This window comes from Triturus cristatus, chromosome 6 (assembly GCF_964204655.1).
Source record: "Triturus cristatus chromosome 6, aTriCri1.1, whole genome shotgun sequence".
Classification (NCBI taxonomy): Eukaryota; Metazoa; Chordata; class Amphibia; order Caudata; family Salamandridae; genus Triturus; species Triturus cristatus.
In genome coordinates this window covers 1,403,245,233-1,403,271,253 of record NC_140589.1, presented here as the reverse complement: position 1 = coordinate 1,403,271,253, position 26,021 = coordinate 1,403,245,233, and the positions used below count along the sequence as shown (strand labels likewise).

At 48.7% G+C, this 26,021-nt stretch overlaps 1 protein-coding gene across 20 annotated transcripts in view; it reads left to right on the top strand.

Annotated features, from left to right (window-relative positions):
- Positions 1-26,021, top strand: part of REPS1 (RALBP1 associated Eps domain containing 1) — an 894,243-nt gene that overhangs the window by 327,532 nt on the left and 540,690 nt on the right. For all 20 annotated transcript variants that reach the window (XM_085612456.1, XM_085612466.1, XM_085612457.1 and 17 more), the window contains one exon: positions 13,089-13,152. In XM_085612456.1, coding sequence (XP_085468582.1) covers positions 13,089-13,152 — 64 coding nt within the window. The remainder of the gene's footprint in view (positions 1-13,088; positions 13,153-26,021) is intronic.

Sequence of the window (26,021 nt, the reverse complement as noted above, 5' to 3'; positions counted from 1 at the left end):
TCCTTTGTGCGTTTGATGCCGCATGCAGCCTCTGAAGGCATCAATGTCAGAAACATTGTCAGACTTAACGCGTGGACCCATATCTTTCGGTTAAAACCGGAGGTTCAACAACATCACATCAACCCCAAATACCCCCGCCCCTTGCCCCCCCACTCCCGTTCGCCAAGGAACACCTTTTCAGACTCCTTGTTGATGAGATGCTAGAAAAGATCGAGAATGTTTTTTTCTCACTACTGCATTGTCAGACCCTAAAGTGTTGTACATCATTGATGTCAAGCTCTTCTTTTCTATCTTGCGAGAGCCAGGAATCTGCATTCCTCTCAACAAACCTTTCATTTTATAAGCTGATTCCGCACACTATTGACAGCATGGTTATCTCGTATATAATATTTTGAATGGGTGTAGCCGTTATTCTGAAAGTCCATGCACATTCCTTCAGAGCCACAGCTACATTAGGATTTTTCATGAATGTTGTAGTCAGATATGCCAGACTGCCACATTGATGACCACACCCCCCCCAACATACATCTTACCAGCCCAATATTATTAATGACTTATTGCAAGGCACTACCTAGTTTCACCAAGAATCTTAAGAATTATATTTGCCTCAGAAATGTTCTGGCCAGTGCGTCTTTCATCCTTCTCATCCTCTTTCTTTTCCAGTTTTCCAGTTTCCCAGTTTCCTATTTTTCAACCTCCCACGCCCATCTTCGTCTCTATTCCTCTTGCCTTCCCCAGTAAACACCACCTACGTTCAACATAGTTTGACATTAAACTTTGCAGTATTGAGTGCCAGAACACAAACTGTTAATAGAACAGAGCAGTAGCCTGTTCAATGTACATTTAACTCTTCAGCATCCTAGAGTGAATTACCATTTGAAATCGTCAAGCAAGTAAAATCTTACCTATCTCCATTATAGAGCAGAAGACTTCATTAATAAATTGACCTTCTTTGCAAAAGAATTCTCTTTTGGTCATTATTTCGTCCAGTTCCCTTTATTAACTTCAGTGTGCTTTCCTTCTGTGTGAGACCTCCAACAGTTTCTAGGTTTTATCTATACAGCTCATCTTTTTTTTAAGGTTGTCCGCCTCAGCTATTTAGTACAAGAGTGTAGCCTCTACCTCAACATTCTGTGTAATCACTCGAGATACATCTTCTAAGGTCTTCCCCTAGTTCTTTTTAATATCTGAACAGTATTGCAATAAATATGCGACCTTTTGCCTTGATACATTTTCTACAGCGCTTCTCTGGCATTGTAGTGTAGTGTGCCAAATCCCAGCATCTTTAATCACCACTCATCTTAGGTGACATGACCTCAAAGACCTTAAGGATGGTAAAGTACAGTTTCTGATAGAGACTTCTATCAGCAAATTACTCACCTTTTAAATATTCTGCAGGTGCGCAGTAGGCAGCGCCGTACGGATCAGCATGGACACTGTTCTGCTTAGGAGATTAGGTGCAGAGCCTTGCTCACTTTTCCACTGGATTCAAGCTAGCTGAGGTGGCGAAGTGAGCTAAAGAACGATGATGGATTCAACCCAGATCTGTGACTGGGGGTGAGTGTCTGAAACGTTTCAGCGCTCCGTCCATCATCTCCTTGTGTTTGCTTTGTTCACCCTAAGTTGGCAGGGTATGCCCAGACGTGGGTCCCTTGCTCACTTTGCCACTGGATTCAAGCTAGCCTGGCTGATGAGGCATGTTACCCCGAAACCGGTTCCAGGATGCTTGTTTCCGGTTCAGGGAAGACCTGGCTTGGCTGTTCGGGCTGGACTGTTCCCATGAGGCACAGGGTCAAGACTGATTTGCATAGAGCTGGGTCTGAACTGAGGTGACGAAGTGAGCTAAAGAACATGATGGATTCAACCCATCTCTGTGACTGGGGGTGAGTGTCTGAAAAGTTTCAGCGCTCCGTCCATCATCTCCTTGTGTTTCCATTAAGACAAGGGCACACCTTGCATTAATTGTTTGACACTGATTTGGACTATGACTATGATGCCGGGGATGAGATTGGCCAACCATATCACGAGGAGAATTGGTATGATGACCTGCAGAAGGCTAGTGGCCTTGATACTTCCCCTAAAGCAAGGATCCTCTCACTCCCTGGACCTGCTACTAAAGAAAGTGTTTCATTCGCCAAAGCTTTTGACCTTCAGCTCCCTACCTTGGAGGTCAAGACTGATGTTCTTGTGAAACTCCTTAAACTGGCGCAAATGTCCACTTAATCCCTCTTAAAGGCCCCTTACAGATACTTTGTTGGGGGCATGGGCCACGCCTTGCTTGGGCCCCTTGGTCAGCCAATAGATTGCATGAGGCTACTGCCAGGCTCAGGGCTACCCAACATTTTTATCTCTGCGCCCCTCCCTTGAAATCTTGGTGGTGCAGGTGGAAGGCTAACCCAAACACATTCTCGTCTACTCATCTTGATGGAGAGTCCAAATGGATCTAGATGTTTGAGAAGAAAGTCTTTTCATCTACTAGCCTGGTGCTTTCGATCAGTAAATGCCAGATGCCTGCTGGTGTGCTATTCTTACAACCTTTGGAGTTCGGTGGCTAAAATCTTCCCAGCTGTTCCTTTAGATCTCCGACCTGTCCTCATCCAGGCCATACAGGGTGGTTGTGATGTGGCCAGTTCACAATTTGTTGTGGCTTGGAAACCACTGATTTCATCAGGAGGGCCATTGGCATCAGTGTCACCATTCACCGCCACACTTGCCTGAGGTACACGGGTTTTTCGAGCGATATCCATTCATCCCTCATGGACATGCTGTTTGATGGGACTCACCTGTTTGGGTACAAGGCAGAGTATGCTCTTGAGCGGTTCAAGGAGTGCAAGGTCATGGCATGTTCCCTGGGCTTATCTGCCCCACCTTGCCAGCCGCATCAGTCCACCTCTCCTTTTATGGTTTCAACAGAGGTACCTTATACTGTCAGTCAATCCAACCCTCACAAGGCGCCTACCAGTGTCAGGCTTGAGGCCGTGGTTCCCACCACCCCGCAGTCCAGTCACTAGATTAGATCAGTCCACTTTTGCCCCTAACGCTGCAGTCCCACCTGCTAAACCCCTGTAAAGTGCCCTTAGTGGAGCACAGCCACATGGTGGATAGCAGGATCCGACGATTCTTGTCATGCTGGCAGTCGATATCATCAGACAGGTGGGTCCTGCAAATTGTTTGGCGAGGATATCCAGTACTTTTTCATTCTCTCGCTGCTGCACCTCCCCCAGTGACTAATGGAGGACCATCTCTTCATTTTTCAGCAGGAAGTGCAAGCCCTTTTGGGCAAAGGGGCTGTCGAGAGAGTGTCTGCATGTGGTTGTTGTTAGTACTACTTTCTGGTGCTTAGGAAGGACACACCCCTTGGTCCATTTTAGACCTTTGCCATCTCTATGCTGTCCGTCTGGAAGGAGCAATTCAAAATTACCCAGCTCTTGTCTGCCTTTGACCCTGATGACTGGATGGTGGGGTTGGACCTGCATGTTGCCTATTTCCATCTTCGCTACTTGCTGTTTGAGGTGGGACTAGAGCATTTTTTGTTTGCTGTGATCTTTTTTGTATCACCAGCGCCCATCAGGTCTTTACAAAAATGACGGCACTGGTAACAACACACTTTCGGAAGCCAGGGGTGGCAGTCTTCCCCACTACCTGAATGACTGGCTGGTGAAGGCAGTCTTGCCCAGGGAGTTGTCAACTAGCTCCAGACTACGCTAAACCCCCTGTCCTTATTGGGCTTCAGTATCAACATGCCGAAGTCACACCCAACTCCTTCTTACATGCTCCCCTCAATCACAGCCATTCTGGTTCGATATTGTGCCTTATTCCTGGGAAAGAGGGTCCAGGACATTCAGCTTATGATCTGACCTTTGATCCTCTGTCCTGGATTCCAGTGAGGTTGACTGTGAGGCTGATGGGACTTGTGGCTTCGTGCATTCTGCTGGTCGAGCATTCCAGGTGGCATATGCGGGCTCTGCAGGGGATTCGAAATCTCTGTGGGCCCACTATCAAGGGGACCTGTCCAACCCCGTTCAAATTTCAGAGATGACTCCAAAAGGCTTGCAGTGGTGGGGGGAGATCCTCTCCATTCCCCACCCTGAGCTGACAGTGGTGACCGATGCATTGCTTCTGGGTTGGGGTGGCCATCTGAGTGAGGTAAGGATCAGAGGCCTCTGCTCTCTGGCGGAGTCCGAGCTCCATGTTCGAGGCATATGAGCTGCAGATCACACACTGAGGATAAGATCGCCATCTGGTGTTGGGCTCGGATGATTGCAGGTTGTTGTTGTCTTCGGAAGAAGCCTTTGGTCACGAGGCTGGTGACTCCTCCCCTGGACAACAGTGCGCATGGGCATCCACTCCATCGTCAGATTGTTTTTTTCCGCCATTGGGTTCGGATGAACTTTTTTCCGCTCCAGCAGAAAACTTCTAGCAATCAATTTAACTCCTTAATCTTCATTCCATCGACGTCGAAATCAACTCGGACCGGTTCCGGAAGCGGCTGATGGACAGGACACCCTTCAAAAAATGCCCCCAGTGTGGAGCGAAGTTCCCCCACAGTGACCACCACGAGGTTTGTAACCTCTGCCTGTCGCCGGAACACAACGAGTCCACCTGTCCAGCTTGTGCCGCTTTCCGTTCGAAGAAGACCCTCCGGGACCGAAGAGCTCGACGCCATATTATGGCCAAACCAGCTCCAGAACCGGAGGACATCTTTGCTCAAGATGTTCCCGAAGACGACACCGAAGATCTCGAGATCGTGTCCGAGGCCGACGATTCCGATGACCTCATCACTCCAGGGCAGCGTGTGAGTACCACCCCCCCTGCCCCTGCCCCATCCAAAAAAGCATTGGTCAAGACTCCGCCAGCTGGGCCCAGTCGCGACCGGAAATCCTCTTCAGAAGCCCCGCCCTCGGGCCCGGCTCCGAAGACATCTAAGCCTGTAGGTGGCTCGGGCTCGAGCAAACCTCATCTGATTGTGCCTTTAACACCCTCGGCACCGAAAAAACCACTATCGGCACCGAAACAGGCTTCAAGACCGAAATCTCCATCGGCACCGAAACGTTCCTTGGCACCGAAGTCTCCACCGGCGCCGAAACGTTCTTCGACATAGATGCCTAAAAGTCCCTCGGCACCGAAACATACATCGGCACCGAAACATACATCGGCACCGAAACATACATCGGCACCGAAAAATCCATCGGCTCCGAAAAATCCATCGGACCCGAAACATCCTTCGGCACCGAAAACATCATCGGCACCGAAAACTACGTCCACACCGAAAAAAGCTCATAAAGACCCGAAGCAGACGTCGCCGCCACCACCTTCGGAGCCAGATGAACTTTTTCGACCAGATCCTACTCAAAAGCCGATCTACATCAATCCTAACACTGGACATGTGACTGCCATCCCATATAAAAAACGGAAGCTGGACACTACACCTCCCCCAGCTCCCATACGAAAGAAGGACTGTGCCACTTCACCACTTCGTCCTTCCTCTCCTGTTTTACCTTCTAACCCGTCCCCCCCTCCTCCTCCTGTTTCTCCTTTACCTTTACCTTTACCATCTCCCTATCATTCACCTCCTCCACAGGATGATAATGATGACTTAGGGGGAGGGGCGGACCCTGATTTATTTAATGATCCTGTTGATCCAACCGACCCGTTTACTTTTCCAGACACAGCACCGGTAGATGACTGGTCTTATCCAATGCCTGACATGCCTGACCCCACTACCTACCCCTCCAAGCCCTCCCCTCCTGATGACCACCTAGGGTTTGGCCAACTAATAAATAGGGCAGCAACGTTCCATGGTGTCACTATGCACACGGACCCCCTTGAGGAGGATTTTCTCCTCGATACCTTTGAGCAGTCACAAAAACTGTTCATATACTTCCCATGATTAAAGGGGTTATAAAGCATGCCACTGACGTCTTTAAAGACCCTGTTCGAGCGAGGGTTCTCAACCCCCGCATCGAAAAAAAGTACCGACCAGCCCCGCAGGACCCTGCATACATTAAAGCCCAGCTCCCCTTAGACTCCTTGGTCGTATCAAATGCCAGGAAGCGCGTTAACTCACAGACAACTGGAGAAACGCCCCCCCCAGACAAGGAGTCTAAGCTTTTAGAGGCCTCAGGCAAACGAGTCGCCGCACAGGCGGCGAACCACTGGCGTATTGCCAATACCCAGGCCCTGTTAGCTCGGTATGACAGGGCACATTATGACCAACTTGAGGACCTTATGCAACATCTGCCTGAACCCTTTAAGTCCCAGGCCACTGACCTCATTCAAGAAGGCAAATTAATATCTAATGCCTCCATTAAATGCGCCTTAGATGCGGCAGACACTGCTTCTAGGGCGGTCAATATTAGCGTCTTACTCAGACGACATGCCTGGCTCCGTATTTCCGGTTTTAAACCAGAGGTTCAAACCGCAATTCTGGCTCAACCTTTCAACCAAGAGCAGTTATTTGGCCCTGCAGTGGATACTGCATTAGAAAAAATGAAGAAGGATAATGAAACTGCCAAGTCTATGGGAGCACTGCAGTCTCCTCAAAACCGGGGTTCCTTTCGTCGCTCCTTTTATAGAGGAGGCTCCAAAAACACATCAACTGAGACCACGTCCACCTTTAAAAATTCTGGACAAACATCCCCTAACAGAGGTTATTTCCGGGGAGGTTATAGGGGAAACAATAACAAAGGTCGAGGGCGGGGCAACAACAACACCCGCACCTCCCCAGCCACCAAACAGTGACTTGCCACCACTCCCCCCAGACCATTCCACTCCGGTCGGGGGGCGACTCCAACAATTCCTACCTGTCTGGACTTCCATCACCACAGACAGATGGGTAAGACAAATTATCCAGTCTGGCTACTGCCTCGAACTTATACAATCCCCCCCAAACATACCGCCCAAACAACGTCCAATGTCCTCACATCATCTCTCTCTCCTCAAACAAGAAGTTCAATCCCGGTTACAAAAACATGCGATAGAACCAGTCCCCCTTCAACATCAGGGAAAAGGGGTATATTCTCTATACTTCCTCATTCCCAAAAAGGACAAAACACTAAGGCCCATACTGGATCTCAGACTACTAAACCAGTATATACATTCGGATCATTTTCATATGACCACTCTCCAACAAGTCCTCCTACTTTTACAAAAGGGAGACTTCCTTGCCACATTAGACCTCAAGGACGCATACTTTCACATCCCTATGCATCCCGCTCACAGAAAATATCTACGATTTGTGGTAGATGGGCAACACTATCAATTTACAGTTCTCCCATTCGGAGTAACAACGGCACCCAGAGTGTTCACCAAGTGCCTAGCAGTCGTGGCAGCGCACCTCAGAAGACAACAGATCCATGTCTTCCCCTATCTGGACGATTGGCTCATAAAAGCCAATACATACCAAAAATGCGTTCTCCACACTCATCGCACGATTCAAACTCTCCACGATTTGGGATTCACTATCAACTACCCCAAATCCCACCTACAACCTTCCCACTTACATCAGTATCTAGGAGCAACCATATATACATCCAAAGCCATTGCTTATCCCAGCACTGCCAGGATAGCCAGTATACAAAATCTCATCTCTCAATTTCAAACTCATCCATCTCTTCCAGCAAGAGTGTTCATGCAGCTCCTAGGCATGATGGCGTCATGCATCTCCATAGTCCCACACGCACGACTTCAAATGCGTCCCTTACAGGAATGTTTAGTACAACAGTGGAACCAAGCTCACGGACAACTTACCGATCTGGTGTTGGTGGACAGTCGCTCACTTCGCTCACTGAAATGGTGGAACACCATCAACCTGTCCAAAGGGCGACCGTTCTTAGAGCCTCTTCCACAAGTTGTGCTAACTACCGACGCATCTCTCACGGGGTGGGGGGCCCACCTCCATCACCATACCACTCAGGGCAGATGGACCAGTCAACAAAAACTGCTCCACATCAACCACCTGGAACTCTTAGCAGTGTTCCTAGCACTAAAATCCTTTCAAGTTCACCTAAAGAACAAAACTGTCCTCATACGCACAGACAACATGACGACAATGTATTATATACAGAAACAGGGAGGGACACACTCTCTCCAACTGTCCCAACTGGCACAGCAAATCTGGAGATGGGCAATTCCCCAAAACATCTATCTGTTAGCAGAACATCTCCCAGGGATCCACAATCAAGTGGCCGACCTCCTAAGTCGCCACACACAGCAGATCCACGAATGGGAACTACACCCCAAGGTTCTACTCCCCTTCTTCCAAAAGTGGGGACAACCAGACATAGACCTGTTCGCCACTCCCGAAAACACAAAATGCCCAACCTTCGCCGCCAGGTTTCCACACCCACAGTCCAAGGGCAATGCCCTATGGATGAACTGGTCAGGCAGATTTGCGTACGCCTTTCCGCCTCTCCCACTAGTTCCATTTGTGGTACGCAAACTGAAACAACAGTCACTAACACTAATACTAGTGGCTCCCACTTGGGCACGTCAACCGTGGTTCACCACACTTCTGGAACTATCCTTAGTTCCACATCAAAGGCTACGCCTCTCCCCGGATCTATTAACCCAGAACCATGGAGAAATCAGACACCCAGATCCTCAAACACTGAACCTAGCGATCTGGCTCCTGAGGTCTAAGAGTTCGGTTACCTCAATCTCCCTCCAGACTGTATGAATATCATAAAGGAAGCCAGACGCCCTACTACTAGAGCGTGTTATGCCGCTAAATGGAAACGATTTGCCATCTACTGCGCTAATAATGACATACATCCATTGGACGCTTCCATCCAAAACATCATTTGCTATCTACTACACTTGCAAAGATGCAATCTAGCGTATTCCTCTATACGTTTACACCTAGCAGCCTTGGCAGCCTACTTGCAAAATAGGCAACACCTGTCCCTTTTTAAGGTACCAGCCATCAAAGCGTTTATGGAAGGTCTCAAAAGAATTCTTCCCCCAAGATTGCCACCTGCACCAGTGTGGAATCTCAATGTGGTTCTAACAAGACTCATGGGTCCCCCATTTGAACCTATGCACAAATGTGAATTACAATTCCTAACATGGAAGGTAGCTTTCCTTATCGCAATCACTTCCCTACGCAGAGTAAGTGAAATACAAGCCCTTACACTAGAAGAACCTTTCTTACAACTACACCGTAACAAAGTGGTTCTTAGGACAAACCCTAAATTTCTTCCAAAAGTGATTTCCCCTTTCCACCTTAACCAATCAGTAGAGCTACCGGTCTTTTTCCCAAACCCAGACTCCGTAGCTGAAAGGGCCCTACATACCTTAGATGTCAAAAGAGCCTTGCTTTATTACATCGACAGAACAAAACCCTTTCGAAAGACAAAACAACTCTTTGTTGCTTTCGCACCACCACATAAAGGCAACCCAATCTCCAAATCAGGTATAGCCCGGTGGATAGTTAAATGCATCCAAATATGCTACCTCAAGGCTAAACGTACACTTACAGTTCCCCCTAGGGCGCACTCCACGCGTAAAATAGGGGCTTCTATGGCCTTCTTAGGTAACATTCCCTTAGAAGACATTTGCAAGGCAGCCACGTGGTCTACCACGCATACCTTCACTAAACACTATTGTGTTGATGTGCAGGCCAAACAACAGGCCTCCGTGGGCCAGGCTGTCCTAAAAACTTTATTTCAAGCTGCTGCAACAGATACAGGCGACCACCGCTAAGGGGAAGCACTGCTGTATAATCTATCCTCAGTGTGTGATCTGCAGCTCATATGCCTCGAACGGAATATGCTACTTACCAGTATGCATCTGTTCTTGGCATGTAGAGCTGCAGAGTCACAAACGCCCGCCCGCCTCCCCGGGACCTGTATCTGTTCCAGCATCCGTCTTACTTAGACATTACACATGGACATCCTTTCTTTCATTTCTATACACTCCATCTTTTCCCATCATGGCGAAAAACAATCTGACGATGGAGTGGATGCCCATGCGCACTGTTGTCCAGGGGAGGAGTCACCAGCCTCGTGACCAAAGGCTTCTTCCGAAGACAACAACAACCTGCAATCATCCGAGCCCAACACCAGATGGCGATCTTATCCTCAGTGTGTGACTCTGCAGCTCTACATGCCAAGAACAGATGCATACTGGTAAGTAGCATATTCCATCACCCTTGTGGAGCTGAGGGCCGTCTGCTTGATTTTAAAACGCCTTCCTTCTACCTATCCACTGAGCTGGTTTAGGTGCTCAAGGACACCACCTCCATGTGGTACTGAAGCAAACAGGGAGGGGTGGTGTCATGGACCCTGTACTTCAAGGCTCTGCTCCTCTGGAAATTACCAAGGAATTTTCCTGGTGATTAACCACCTGGCAGTTTTTTTAATGCCCAGGTGAGCAAACTCAGCTGTTGACACTTAGCGGATCACAATTGGCAAATAAAACAGGTGGCACAAGCTCTCTTCTACGAATGGGGAGGACCTTGGCTCGATCTTTTAGCCACTGCAGAGAATGCGCACTGTCACCAACTCGGTCCATTGGTGTTTTTTAAGCGTCTCCCACTTGAAGACTTGTCCTGCCAAGACTAGAACTCCCTACTCCTGTATGCTTTTTTGTCTGTATTGCTCCTGCTCCGAGTTCTCAAGAAGGCCGGGACCACCCGGGGCCTAGTCATGCTAGAGGCTTTGGACGGGGCATGGAAAGTATGGTATCGCAAATTCCTAGGCTTGAACATCTGTCCTCTGATTAGGCCTTCCCCTTTCAGGAGGATCTTCTATCGCAGCAGCAGGGTAGGGTTCTGCACCTGGGCACACACAATCTCTACCTTCATACTTGGAGATTGAACAGTGAAAGCTGGCACATTAAACCATTCCCAGTAGGTAGTTGATGTCATCTTGGCAGCCAGGCATCACTCAACAAAAACTGTATACAGCAGTTGGGACAAATTTGTGGCTTGTTGCGGCACTCTGCAGATAGATTCCCTCCAGGTGAATTTATCTGACATTTTGTTTTTTGTTCTGGCTTTAACCATGCAAGGCTTTGCTCTGTGAACAGTTAAAGGGTACCTTTCGGCTTTTTGGCTGTTGCCGTATTAGCCTTCATTGTTTGTCTCTAGGTATGAGTTTTTTCTAAGGGTTACACCATTTGTTTCCTCACTTTCTGTTTGTCATGACACAGTGGAACCATAACTTGGTCCTTGCATTTCTGATATGCACTCCCTTTGAGTATCTTCACAGCTGCCCCTTGCGGCTTCTCACCCTCAAGACAGTGATCCATGTTGCCATTACATCGGCACAGCATGTGAGTGAGCTTCAAGGTCTCTGTCAACCCGCCGTACGCCACCTTCTTCCCAGACAAGCTGGTATTGTGGACGTGGGCTTTTTCTTGCCTTAAGTTATGACACCGTTCCACTTCAGTCAGAACATCACCTTGCTGGCGATCTATTCTCCTCCCCATCGCTTGGACCCCAAGAGAGCACTAAGCTTGTACATAGATCGTACCTATGAACCCCGGGTGGATGATTATCTCTTTGTGGGGTTCTCTGGAGCAAAAGAAAGCAAGGCTTTGTGGAAGAGCACCGTCTCTTGCTGGATCGTGCTCTGCATTAAGATCTGCTCTGCATTGGCCAGAGATCAGCCCCCAGAACAGTGGCGGTTCCTCATAACAGGAAGAAGAGCATCACCGTACCTGCAGCGAGCGCTGCAGGTAAACACACAGAATAATGAAATGGTCATTACCATTTTATTATTCTGTGTGCTGCTGTGCTGTTCCGCACAGACATGTGTGAAGGTGAGGGTGGGGGCGGGGTTGCGATAGCAGCATGGTGACTGCTGCCAGTGCGCAAGTTGGATAAACCGGCTGCCTACAACAGACCCATCCGACATGCGCACTGCAGACCCAGCAATCCCAGGGCTGTGAAACAGCTGTGGGATCGCTGGCACAGGCCCCCAGCCTCAAAATGAGCTCAGGGTTAGCCTGATCTAACCAGTCCTGGAGCTGCGCTCATGCAGAAAACAGCATAAGAACAGCTCCAGAATTGATTGTTGGCACGACAGGAAATCGTGAACCACCCTCCTGTTCGTCATCCGGGACTCGGAGGAGGAGAGACATGCAGCATGGGTGAGTCTTTCCTGCATTGCGCTGCAACCCCCCCTGTTTTTAATTAATAGTAGCCGCCACTGCTCCTGAAGGATTGAGTGCTCATTCTTCCAGGGGCAAAGCTGCAACAACTGCTTTGGTAAGCGGAGTCCCTGTCCTGGACATTTGCCACTCTGCTACATGGGTGTCCCTCCATATGTCCATGAAGCACTATTGTCTGGAGAGTCAGGTTCACAGAGAGGGGCATTTTGCCCACTTGGTTCTGCAGGACCGTCTAGTTTGAGTTCATTTACAGACCCACCTCCAAATCAGTACTGCTTTGGTATCTGTTCAAAAAATGAGGAATCTGCAACTAGAAGCCTCTATCAGAAGAACAAGTCAGTTACCTTAGGTAAAGTTTTTTGAAACTCCAGCTAGCCACATATTCCTTCCATCCTCTCCATTCTGTAAGTGGACTCTACCCACTAATAAGATCCGAAGCGTAGAAATGTTCACAGTGGGTACACCAATTTACTTTTGGAGTTGTTCATCTGGGGACGTGGACACTCTTGAAGGCAACTGGAGTTAATGCACGGCAGTGGCATTTATATAGGCTCCACACGTAATTCCTGGAGAGTGAACGATGTGAGTACAGAGTCGCATGTCACCACCTACCAGCGCACAGAAGTACTGCTGAGAAGTTTTCAGATCCGCTCTGACCCCTGGGGAATATTCAGAAGGGGAGAAATCTGCTGCTAAATAGTCTCTACTAGAAAGGTAAGTAACTTGTTCTATTTGCTCACTTATTCCTGCTCTTCCAACCACCTGACTCTTAAAACATGCACACTGCTACTGTTATCACAGAATGAGTCATCAGTAGCCACACATGGAAGTAAAAGCACCTGGGGCACAAGCCCCATAAAGTGATGCATTTCTTCAATTTAATCATTATTGTGAAAAACTGATAACGCGTACATACGTAATCTAGTCAAACTGAATTCAGTGGCTCTATGACACTCTATTTTTAATCGTTTCAGGTTCATCTGCAAAGGAATTCTTTACGAAATCTAAGTTACCTATTCTAGAGCTTTCCCACATATGGTGAGTGTATTTGTACAGAATTAAGGCATCTTACTTTCATTTCTTATTCGGTCCCTACATAGTGAAAAGTTAAAAGCTTAGTTTCACCTAGGGAAATGATTACATTTGAGTTGCAATAGTGTATCTGTCTGCACTGCATTATGTTGTAGGGCATATTGGTGTTGGAGTGGCACAATTCATTTATTTGGTGGAAAAATAATGCTTCCCAAAAATGACATTATAGAAGCATATGTTCAAGCAATATTTCTAAATCAATTAAATCTCTTCTTGGTGCCTCAGCTGCACTGTGGGGTAAGCTGTTAGTGCAGTCTCCTTTTGTGAATGAACGCAAAGTGAAATAATCATATTTTGTCTTCTGTAATTCAACCTTCTTTTGTAATCCAAAACAAGGTAAAGTGATCAATTGTCATATTTAAACCAGCACAGTAAAGGGCATTTAGCAGTCTCATACTGCAATATAATGAAAAATATATTCAACAATATTTTTAAATTGTATGCTGGATAAATTAGTCATAGCATTATCTTTTTGCACTTTAATGCCTAATAAGGGAGTCTAAATAGTCTGTAATATTGAAAAGGGTAGAGATAGATGCTTGATCACCTGCCCAAATATTATATTTCCCAAGTACAGGGTGATGTTAGCGGAGCCATTTAATGAAGTTTAATGAGAGCAGTGTCCTTCTGTGATCTTGTACTAAAAAAACAAGCATAATGGGCTCATTCTATAATTCAATAAATGGGAAATTTGAGTAATCTTTGGCGTAAATTAAATTAAATATGACCAGACTAATAATGTTTAGTAGTTCACTGCAGATTAAAGCTCTTGGAACAATTTCCTTCTGCGAACTAATGCAGGGCTAAGTAAATTGAGCAATATGATTCTGTGCTCAAATGTACAGTAACGTAATTAGAATACAGTTTTTCTTCCCGATGCAGAGTGAACTGATTGGTGTAATCTTCTGAATTTGATATAGATTAAAGTAATAAGTATGACCTGATCTAATAATTTGTAATTTATTGATGGTGCTTGTTTTAGTAATACATTCTGAAAGGATCTGCGATTTTCATATGGACTTTAAAGCAGAGTAACTCAAAGTATTCTTTATGTTAACACTTAATGACTAAGGTTATTGGAGTAATCCTTCTATAATTGAATGCAGCGATAATAATTGGCGTAATCTATGTTATGTAGTAAATTGCACCGACATTGCAGTAATATCCTTCTGTAAGTAGGGGTTACTGTAATAAGAGTACTCCCATTGTGTTATCAAATACAGGGCATAATAATCAGAGTATTGTGCATCTACATTTTAATGGTGTAAAGTGATCATAGTTACCCTATGCTTTTCAATAGAATGCAGGCCCATTTAATTAAAGTAACATTCTGTGTCACACACGTATATAAATGTTTATTTACATACTCACCTATAATCCACTGCAGGATAAAGTAATGCTACTCTACTTCTCTTTTTAGTCTTTTAATGAAATGAATGAATGAGTGTTCAGACATTAAGATGTTTATTACAAGTGTAACATGGCACAAGAACTCTAATAAGATGATGTCCGAGGAGATTTTAAATGGCAGCCATGGTTGTTGCATCTGTTATGTGTCTAAGATAATTGTGAGGGAAGCTTGCACTGATGTCGCCTGTGCTGCATCGGGTCCGCCTGTGCCTACGCCTGCACGTGTATGTATGTGTGCATGTTTGTGTAATGTTGCTACCCTTTGTGTGAGGTGGAAGTTTGTCATGTGCTGATTCCATTACAAGCCTTTTTTAAATGTTTGTGAGAGACTCTTGCACACCGCTTATAATGTGCCTGTTCTGAGAATGTTCGATAATTACATTGCTCCTGCCAATGCACGTTTTTTAAAAAATATTTAGGAGGGCCTCATGCTAAAGTGTAATATGTACATGACCTGTTTTCTGTGCACTCACGTACCTAAAGATCTTTGTCCAAGATTGCAGTTGTGGTACTTACCTGTATCGTTTCAAACCATACGGGGGGAGGGAGAAAGAAGAGAAGCGGTGATCCATTCAGCTTCCAGGTAAAGTGCAAAGATCAAAGTAGGGGGAATGGATCACTTGTAACCACGTTACCAGGGTTGCTATTTCATGGTTCCTTCCGACAGAGTGAGTACAAGCAGGAAATACCCGCAACCGCAGAGAACCGGGATTCACACGCCGGTCCCCCGCTGATGCCCCAGAAAGAAGGGCTGTGAGATACTATTGACCTATTTTTGTTGGAGTGGTCAAAAATAAACCACTTACTTACGCTACACAAATAGTGCAAGCTTACATTTTTCACTGGTCCTGAAGAAAGCCCCCTAGACCCGGTTGGGCAAACAAATGGGGCTGAAACATGTCGACCTCACCCATGGACTTTACTAGTGCATAAGATCCAGTTACACTGTCTTAATACGCACACCCACAACCTTTTTAACTCCCTTGGCACCCATTTCCAAATAAATAATTGTATACAAATTAGGCCTTCCAAGGAATTTAAAGTTTTCACTTCACAATTAAGCACTTTTATTTTTAACTAATTTTTTGGTCTCTGGACACTACTGCAGTACCAGTGGTTTACCACCAGGTGGAGGTTAGCATACCAAAAAATAAACCCTATGATGATGCCATCATGCTACGTATAGGCGGAGAATCAAGATATACCGCCATTCCATCCACGTGTGTGTATGAGGGTTTTTATTGACGGAACCATGAAATAGTAACCCTGGTAACGTGGTTACAAGTGATCCATTCCCCCTACTTTGATCTTTGTACTTACCTGTATGCCAGACAGTGAAAACTTGAAATCCAGATTGGGATGCAGGTAAATCTATCAAAGTAAGAAAAATTATTCCTTGAATATGCAGTGAAAAGAGAAGTAAATCTATTGAAGTTTGGAAAATTACTCAGTGAAGACGCAGTGAAAAGACACATTTGATATCTGTTGAAAATAACATGTACCATATTTGTTTACTGCAACTTAAAGGTGCCCATGTTACAGAAGAGGACATTTCAGAAAACCTTTTAGAGTTTTTGTTTCTGAACAGATGAGATTGGTTGTTTGTACGTTAAAAAAGAGGTACAATAAAAAAGTTCAGCTGAAATATAGAAGTTAATCCTCCTACTTATTTTATAAATGAAAAATCCAGTGACAAGATAACCTTGCCCTTTACAGTATTTGGGACAAGCTGAGTTTGTCCTAAGACCCTACATTTTGGATGTTAATGAACTTGCATGTAGTCCATAACCTAACCATTGAAAAATATGGTTGCCCTAAGAGTGTTAAGTACTTCTAGGGTGGAGTCTTCTGTCTGCTCTTAGGTACCATGATTGCAACGTAACTGTTATGCAGAATCTGGATTTTCTAATTCTGTTATGGCTCCCCATTGGAGTAATGGTTTCATTCGAAAAAGTATTATGTAACATTCTTTCCACTGTTACCTTTCTTAGCACAATCCCATCACACAACTCCTCAAAACCACACATTTGCATTTTAAGCTGGTAATGCACCTGCAGGACAGGGCAGTATTCTGGGAAGAGTGATAAAGATGCACCATTTTTAAATACCCAGGCAAGAGTAATCTAGAGACATTCCATCAAAACACAAGTAGAATGTGACTTAAACAGTACTGAATTGTGTTGCCTGTGAATTCCTTTGCCCTCCAAAATAAACATAAAATGGGTGGTGTTAGAAATGGGGTCTCTAGTTGGCAGGTTGTTACCCTGTGCAAGTAGGGAGCCTTCTTCCTTGTCAGGATAAGGGACTTACACTTCTAAAATAACCTCTGCTCACCCCATTGGTAGCTTGGTACTAGCGGACAGGCTTATCTCAGAGGCAATGTGTAAAGCGTTTGCACATAGCACACAGTAATACAGTGAAAACACTACAAAAGGACACCATACCAGTTTTTAGAAGAATAGCCAATATTTATCTGTGTGAAACAAGGCAAAAACAATAGGAACCCAACCTCCAGTTATTCAAAAATATCAATAAGCAAAAACAGACTTTAAAAACAGTTCCTTGAAGTCTAATGCTCCGTCCGGGGCTATCACGGCGTTGTGAACAAACAAATCCTACAGTTCTGGCTGACCGTGGAGTCACGGGCCAGCTACGTTGTTGGGAAGACCTGTAAACGGCACCTTTGGAGCAATAAGGCATTGTAGACCTCGCAGTGAGCTTCGAAGAGCAGATGTCGGCGGGTGTTGGGCCTTTGAAGTCACCCGCGTTGCAGATCAGACTCTGTGTGGTTGAAGGCGGGAGTGTCAGCGTCGGCAAGCTGCGGTGCAGCTGTGTGGCATATGGAGCCCTCAGGTTCAGAGCAGGCAGTGGCTCGGTGACCGCGTCCAGCGGCATTGGTGAGATCAGGGGTGTGGTGTGACGGTGCTTTTTGTGGTGCTGGCAGGTCACAGTGCAAGCAGTGGTGTCGTTGTTTAAGCGCTGTTGTTGGCCGACAAACTGGAGTTGATGGTGTTGGTGGGCCAAGGCTGCGATGTGGGGACGGGGTTGTGCGTCTTATACCTTGTGAGCGGTGCCCCAAACCACGGTGCACACAGCAGCGTCAATGTTGCAGTGGAGCGCCGTCGTCTGGGATAACAGGGCGGCAGTGTGAAGCTAGGCAGTGCGAAGTGCTGTGCCCACAGCTCACGGTGCAATCAGTGGCTCGGTGACGTCATCGTCGGTGAGGCCAGGGTTGCAGTGCGAGATGTGGTGGTGCCCTCTGCGGTGCCTTCAGGTCATGGAGCCGGCAGCGGCGTCTTTGACGGCGTCTGGTTGCTTTTTCTTCTGTTGCAGCACAAAACGCATAGTTGCTGGTGTAAGATGAACTTGAAGTCTTTGCTGCTCCTGAGACTTCTTGGATAGGGGGCAAGTTCTACCCCAAGCCCTTGGAGATACTCAGTTCATTTCACTGCCCAAGACTGAAGCAGCCACAGCAAGCCAACACATCAAAGGACACAGCAAAGTGGTAGGTTCTCCTCACAGCTTCGCCAGCTCTTCTTGGCAGGTTCCTTATTCCCAAAGAGTTCTAAAGTTCTGGGGTCAGGGCCCCAATATTTATACCACATTTCCCTTTGAAGTTGGTAAAATGTTGCCCTGGTGTACATAATCCAGTTCTGCCTGGCTCTGGCCAGGTTCACTCCAGGAGTTGTAGACAGCTTTGTGGAAGGCTGCCGCAATCCATTCAGGCACAACTGACAAATCCTTCCACTAATCTAAATGCAGCCAGGTTTGAGTAAAGGTCGGACACCCCCATGTCTGTCTAGTGTGAATGCACATCCCTGCTCCTGTCACTCTAAACCCAGACTGGGAATACACAAAAGGCAGAGCAGAGGCACACAGGATGTTCCAGGATAGGGGTTATTCAGTGATCTTGGTCTTACTGGACTTGTCAGCAACGTTCGACACCGTGTCTCATAACATTCTTATTGACCGGTTGTCGAACGTGGGGGTTAAGAACAAAGCTCTGGCATGGTTGGGAAGCTTCCTCTCTGATCGTACCCAGACTGTCACCATGGGTACGTATCGTTCAGCAGAGATGAAAGTCTCGAAAGGGGTACCACAGGGCTCTTGTTTAAGCCCAACACTTTTCAACATCTATGTGGCGCCCCTAGCGAGAGTGATGCGCAAATTTGGCTTCATCCCCGTGTCTTATGCGGACGATACGCAGCTCCTCTTCCCTTTTAAGACTCTTACCCCGGAATTGAGGAGCTCTTTCTCTGCAGGCATGGAAGCTGTGGCATGTTGGATGTCCTCCAACTATCTACAGTGTAACGTAAGTAAAACGGAGGTCATGCTGTTTGGTGAAGCAAAAATACTTTGGACGCCTGACTGGAGGCCTCCTGGTCTAGGCGTAGCACCTGAGCCCAAGCAGCTTGTTAAAAACCTGGGGGTTCGCCTTGACCAGGATTTGTCATTGAAACAACACACGAACTTTGTCGCAGGCGTATGTTTCCACACTATTAGCTTGCTGCGTAAAGCCTTTCCATTGCTGCCTGACCAATTCAGGAAAACGCTGGTGCAGGCCCTTGTCATGAGTCGGATTGACTACTGTAATGGTCTCCTACTCTCTGCAAATGAGGGAGTACTGAATAGACTTCAGGTAATTCAAAACACTGCGGCTCGCCTTGTTCTCAATGCCCCCCAAAGAACTGCATCAAAGCCTCTGTTAGAAGAACTCCATTGGCTTCCTATCCGTCAAAGGATAAAATTTAAAACTTGCTGCTTAATATACAAGAGCCTAAACAGACAAGGTCCACTTTATTTGGAAAATAAATTTATCCCATACATTCCATCTAGAACGCTCAGATCCAGCAATGGGCACTTACTGGTAGTGCCGCGTGCCAAGAAGGCCAGGCACGGAAGTAAGGCACTTTCAGTGTTGGGACCTAAATTGTGGAACTGTCTTCCTGTAGCTATTCGTTCCTGTTCTGAACATTTGGTGTTTAGGAAACCACTAAAAACCCTGTTGTTCACAAATGCGATCTAATGCCTTCCGCATGTCCCACTCTTGATATAGGACTCTCACGCCAGAAGCGCAGAGATACTCCAGTTGGAGTCGATTCTAGCGCTATAAAAACCTGCAAATAAATAAATAAGCAAGAAAATGCCCACTTTCTAAAAGTATCATTTTCAACCACATAATGCAAAGATAATTTTGATTAAAGATGTATTTTTAAAATCAGAGTACAGGCAGTCTAAACTCCATATCTCTGTCTGGTCCCAATTGAAAGTTACACTTGTAAGATCTTACCAAGCAGCTCCCATTATAGCCTATGGGACAGACAGCCTTTCAATAGTGAAAAACGAAATTCACAGTATTTCACCATCAGGACATTTAAAACACACCAGTATATGCCCTACTTTTCACATACACTGCACCCTGCCCATGGGGTACCTTATGCCTACCTGAGGGGTGCCTTACGTGTAAGAAAAGGGAAGATCTGAAAGAGACACGTTAGTGATAGATTCCTTACCTTAGAATATTCTCCAGGCGTCAGTCTGGATCCCGAAAGTCTTCTGCTTAGCAGTACCTCTGCGTGCCAGTAGGTGGCGTCGTGCGGCTCCGCTCCCGTCACCGGCGTCGTGTGCGCCGGAGTGACGTCACGGAGGTTACTTAGGCACCACCCATGCGCGCTGACGTCAGTTCTTTCTTTTTCCGCGCCGAAAGCGCAGATCCGGATTGAGCATGTACCTCGGTAATTTTTTGACCACTTTGAGACTTTTTGTCTTCTCCCTTTGTCTCCTGGTGCACATAGGGATGCCCGGCTTTAAGTCTTGCGGGTCGTGCCACCGTAATATGTCGGTAGCGGACCCCCATGATGTCTGCCTCTACTGCCATGAGACCGACCGCGACTCCCGGGATTGTCGAGACTGCCGTTCCATGGCCCCGAAGGCGTTGCGGGAGCGGCGCCGGATGTTGCTGGAGGTCCGGTACTCCTCTCACCGCTCTGGGTCTAGGGGCCGTTCGCGGAACCACTCGCGGGACCGCGGTCGTCGCTCCTCGGACTGTAAGTCTTCACCTTCAGATTCCGGTAAGCGATGCCATAAGAGGTCGTCGAAGTGTGTTCGCTCTCTGACGTCTCCCCGTCGCTCCCCGGAGGCGGATGTGGGGGACAGGGGCTCCGCCCCTGCAGCTTCTCTGGAGCCTGGGAGTCCTGTGGCCTACCCGCTATACCCGGGTCCGTCGGTGACTCCCGAACAGCGGCAAGAGTTTCTCGCTGCCTTGGACCGCCTGTTTAAGCCTCGGGCTCCCGCCGGGGCGCCTGCGGGCCCCGCGGCCCGTGTCCAGATCCTGTTGACCCGGCGGCACCGCCTCTGGCGCCAGCCCCGGAGCCACTGGTTCCAGCGCCTGCGGCTCCGGCACCACAAGGTGCAACGCCGCTGGCTCCGGCCCCGGCGCTGCCCTTGGCTCCGGCGCCGCTGGGTGCCGTTTATCCCGCCCCTGCCCCGGTTCTCGGACCATTACGTTCGGACCTGGGATCCTCATTGGGATGGGGCCCTGGTTCGGCCCCGGCCGGTGCCACTCCTGGCGCCGTTCCTGGCGCTGCTTCCGGCGCCGCTGGGCCCCTCTCCGGTCCTGCCGCCACGACCGGCTCCTTCTACCCCGGAGCCGGATGAGGACTGGGACGGCTCCGAGGACCCCCTTGCGCTGCAGTATGACTCCGAGCAGGATTGGGTGGATGACCTTCAAGACGCAGGTGAACTTGATGTGTCTTCTGACCCAGGGTTTGCCTCGCCTCCACCTACTATGGAGGAGGGCGCTTCCTACACTATGGTAGTACACGGGCCGCGGAGGCTCTCCACCTCGACCTCCCTACGATGGCCCTTAAGACCAACCTACTTACGGAGGTGCTCCGGAGGGCATCGACTTCGGCGGAGCCGCTGCTCCCTTTCAATGAGGCCCTCACCGAAGTCCTCTTGAGTACTTGGTTGCAGCCAGCCTCAGAGCGCCCGTGGATAAGAATGTTGCCAGGCGTCATAGCTCGGCGCCTGGGATCCCGCCTTCTTGACAACTCACCCCAGGCCTGAGAGCCTGGTCATTCAGGCCTCGACATCGCAGAGTGCCTTTCCCTCGGCTCCGCCAGATAAGAATTCTAAGAGGCTGGACCAACAGTTTGGGGTTGAGATCGGTTAATACCGCCTGCTTATTGGGCCGTTACTCCCACGCAGTCTGGGATTCGGTGGCGGAGGTTCTGCCTCAGTGCTCTGAGGAGATCCAGGCTGTCCTTTTCCAAGCAATTGTGGAGGGCAAGGATACGGCGAACTTTGTCATCAGGTGTGGTTTGGACACCGCTGATTAGTTGGGCAGGGCGATTTCCACGACACTGGCGCTGCGGCGCCACGCCTGGTTGCGTTCCACTGGCTTCTCCCCTGATGTCCAGAGCTCGCTCATGGACATGCCCTTCGATGGCTCCCGCCTCTTTGGTGATGAGGCTGACAATGCCCTGGAACGCTTTAAAGACTCTCGTACCACGGCCAAGTCTTTGGGTCTTTACTCGAAAAATCCGGCCACGACGGGGTTTCGTTCCTTTCGTGGCCAGGGCAGGGGTACCCAGATGCTCTCTTCCAGCAAGCCTGTGCAGAACCAGCCTCAGCGAGGCCACGGACGTGGGTTCCGTAGGGCCGGGTCTGGTAACCAGCGTGCGGAGCAGTCTACTTCCACCCCAGCTGCTTCCGCTTCGAAACCTTCCTAATCCGAGCTTCAGGGGCCACCCCACGCCAGTGGGTGGCAGTGTTCGCCTCCACCTCCCCCCCCCCCCCCCCCCCCCCCCCTGGCGCGAGATTACGTCGGACAAATGGGTGCTGCAGATAATCTGCCAAGGTTACTCGCTCCCCCTTCTGTACTCCCCTCCAGCCATGCCACCTCGGTACCACCGCATGTCGGGGGGGATCATTTGGCTCTTCTCCGTCAGGAAGTTACGGCCCTCCTGGCCAAGGGGGCCATCAAGTACGTTCCCGATCAGGAAGTAGGGTGTGGTTGCTATTCCCACTACTTTCTGGTCCCCAAGAAGGACAAGGGGGGCCTGCGCCCCATCTTGGACCTCCGGGACGTCAATCGCTTCCTCCGGAAGGAGAAGTTCAAGATGCTGACTCTGGCTCAGGTCCTGTCTGCCCTCGACCCTGGAGATTGGATGGTAGCGTTGGACTTGCAGGACGCATATTTTCACATCCCCGTCCTGCCGGCCCACCGGCGTTACCTGCTGTTAACGGTAGGCCACGAGCATTTTCAATTTGCTGTGCTCCCCTTCGGCCTTGCCAGCGCCTCTCGGGTGTTCAACAAAGTGATGGCAGTGGTCACAGCTCATCTGCGCAGGTCAGGGGTGTCAGTCTTCCCCTACCTCGACGACTGGTTGTTGAAGGCGGGCTCACCCCAGACAGTCGTCACCCACCTTCAGACTACGGCCGACCTTCTGCATTTGTTGGGGTTCTCCATCGACGTGCTGAAGTCACACCTGAGTCCCTCTCAGAAGCTCCCCTTCATCGGAGCGGTTCTGGATTCGACGCTGTTTCGGGTTTATCCTCCCGAGCAGCGAGTCCGGGATAGTCAGGCTATGATTCTGATCTTTCAGCCTCTGTCCCGGGTTTCAGTCAGGATGACCCTCCTGCTCCTGGGCATGATGGCCTCCTGGATCCTGCTAGTGCAACATGCCAGATGGCATATGTGGGCTCTGCAGTGGGACCTGAAGTTCCAGTGCGCGCAGAATCAGAGCAAACTGTCTGATCCTGTCCAGATCTCAGAGGGCACTGCACGAGACTTACAGTGGTGGCTCACAAATCTCGATTGGGTCAGTGGCAGATCCCTCTCCCTTCCCCAACCGGAGCACACAGTAGTGATGGATGCGTCCCTCCTGGGATGGGGAGGCCACTTGGGCGAGGCGGAGATCAGAGGCCTCTGGTCTCCGCCGGAGGCCCGGCTCCATATCAACCTTTTGGAGCTTAGGGCGGTCCGTCTTGCACTGAAGGCATTCCTTTCTTCTGTCCGGGGAAGTGTGGTGCAGGTGTTCACGGACAACACCACCGCCATGTGGTATTGCAACAAACCGGGCGGGGTGGGGTCCTAGACCCTATGCCAGGAGGCTCTGCGCCTCTGGACATGGCTGGAACATCAAGGCATTACCTTGGTGGTTCAACACCTGGCAGGTTCTCTGAACGCCAGGGCGGACAAACTCAGCCGCTGGTGCTTGATGGATCACGAATGGCGTCTGAACTCGGAGGTGGCCCAATGTCTCTTTCTGCAGTGTGGAGAGCCTTGGTTAGATCTCTTCGCCACCGAAGAGAACACGCAATGTCATCAGTTCTGCGTGTTGGAATTTCCAAGGCGGCACTCACTCGGAGACGCTTTTCGTCTCGAGTGGAGCTGCGGTCTGTTGTACGCCTTTCTGCCTATACCACTTCTGCCCAGAGTGCTGAAGAAGATTCGGCGTGACCGGGCCCAAGTCATCTTTGTGGCTCCAGATTGGGCACGAAGATACTGGTATCCCGAGCTACTCAGCATGGCGATCGATCCCCAGATCCGACTGCCTCTTCGGGAGGATCTTCTGTCGCAGCAGTAGGGAACGGTCCTCCACCCGAACCTGTCCAGCTTCCACCTCCATGCGTGGAGATTGAGTGGCGACAGTTGGCAGCTTTTGATCTTCTTCCCGAAGTCTGTGATGTCATTCTGGCAGCCAGGCGTCCCTCCGCCTGCAGGTGGAACAAATTTGTGGCATGGTGCACAGCAAAGGCTATTGATCCCCTTTCTGCCCCTCCTTCTGAGGTCCTTCTGTTCCTACTATCCTTAGCCCAGCAGAGCTCTGCTCTGGGCACTGTCAAAGGTTATCTTTCGGCCATCTCCGACTTTCTGAGGCTTCCTAATCAGCCTTCTCTCTTTAAGTCCCCGGTTGTTAACCGTTTCCTGAAAGGCATTACCCACATGTTTCCTCCCGTGCCTTTCATCATGCCTCAATGGGACTTGAATTTTGTCTTGACCTTTCTGATGTGCGCTCCTTTTGAGCCCCTTCATCGCTGTCCTTTGCGTCTTCTCACTCCAAAGACGGCTTTCCTGGTAGCTATCACTTCTGCCAGAAGAGTGAGTGAGCTCCAGGCTCTTTCTTCTAAACCTCCTTTCCTTTCTGTTCATCCAGACAAGGTGGTATTAAGGACCCGTCCTTTTTTCTTGCCAAAGGTTGTCACGCCCTTCCATATCGGGCAGACCATCACTTTGCCCACCTTCTTTCCGCATCCTTCAAAAGCGGGAGAGAGGCTCCACCGTCTGGACCCAAAACGTGCGCTCTCGTTCTACCTGAAGCGCACACAACAGTTCTGGGTTGTTGACCAGCTCTTTGTTGGCTACGTGGGCGCCAGAAGAGGTCGGGCTGTGCACAATCGGACCATCTCTCGGTGGTTTGTCCTCTGCATCAAGGCCTGTTACACGTTGGCTAAGAAGGAGCCTCCTGTGGGGCTGCGTGCCCATTCTACCAGGGCGACGGCAGCCGCTACTGCCTTGGGACTCGGCATCCCCTTGCAGGACATGTGTTAGGCAGCTACATGGGCCTCTTGGCACACGTTTACCAAGCATCACTGCCTTGACAGTCAAGTCCGGAGAGACTGCTTTTTTGGCCGTTCTGTTCTCCGTGACTTTCTGGTGTTATTTTGTTCGCAGACCCACCACCGGGGTTAGTATTGCTGAGGTATCTATTCTAAGGTAAGGAATCTATCACTAACGTGTCTCTTTCAGATGCACAAGTTACTACTTGTGTAATGATATATCTGTAAGAGACATTAATTAGTGATGGATTCCTTACCGCCCCACCCATCCTCCCCGTTCTGCGAACTGATTTCTAGGGTTAAGGTCATCCCTTTCAGGGCCCTAGTTTCATGGGACCAGTGGTCCGTTTCTTGCATGGCTCTGCGTTCCTGGCACAGAAATTCGTGTACAAAACTGACGTCCGTGCGTATGGGTGGCGCCTAAGTAGTCTCCGTGACGTCATCTCTGCGCATACGACGCTAGCGACTGACGCGCAGCCGCACAACGCCACCTACTGACGCGCAGGGGTACTGCTAGCAAAACTTTTCAGATCCAGTCTGACGCCTGGGGTTATTCTAAGATAAGGAATCTATCACTAACTAATGTCTCTTACAGATATATCATTACACAAGTAGTAACTTGTGTGTCCGCATGATTACCCAGACCTAATTACTCCTATGTTTAATTAACTTTTTGCCTCTAATATTTTTATATCACTGATGTTACTTGTTCGTTTGAGCTTTATATTGGACCATGCAGTCCCAAATAAATGTAATGGGAGTTTCACTAACTACAGAACTACAGCCCTCCTGTGATAACCTATAATTCTTGAAGTACAAAGGAGACTCAGTCATTTAAT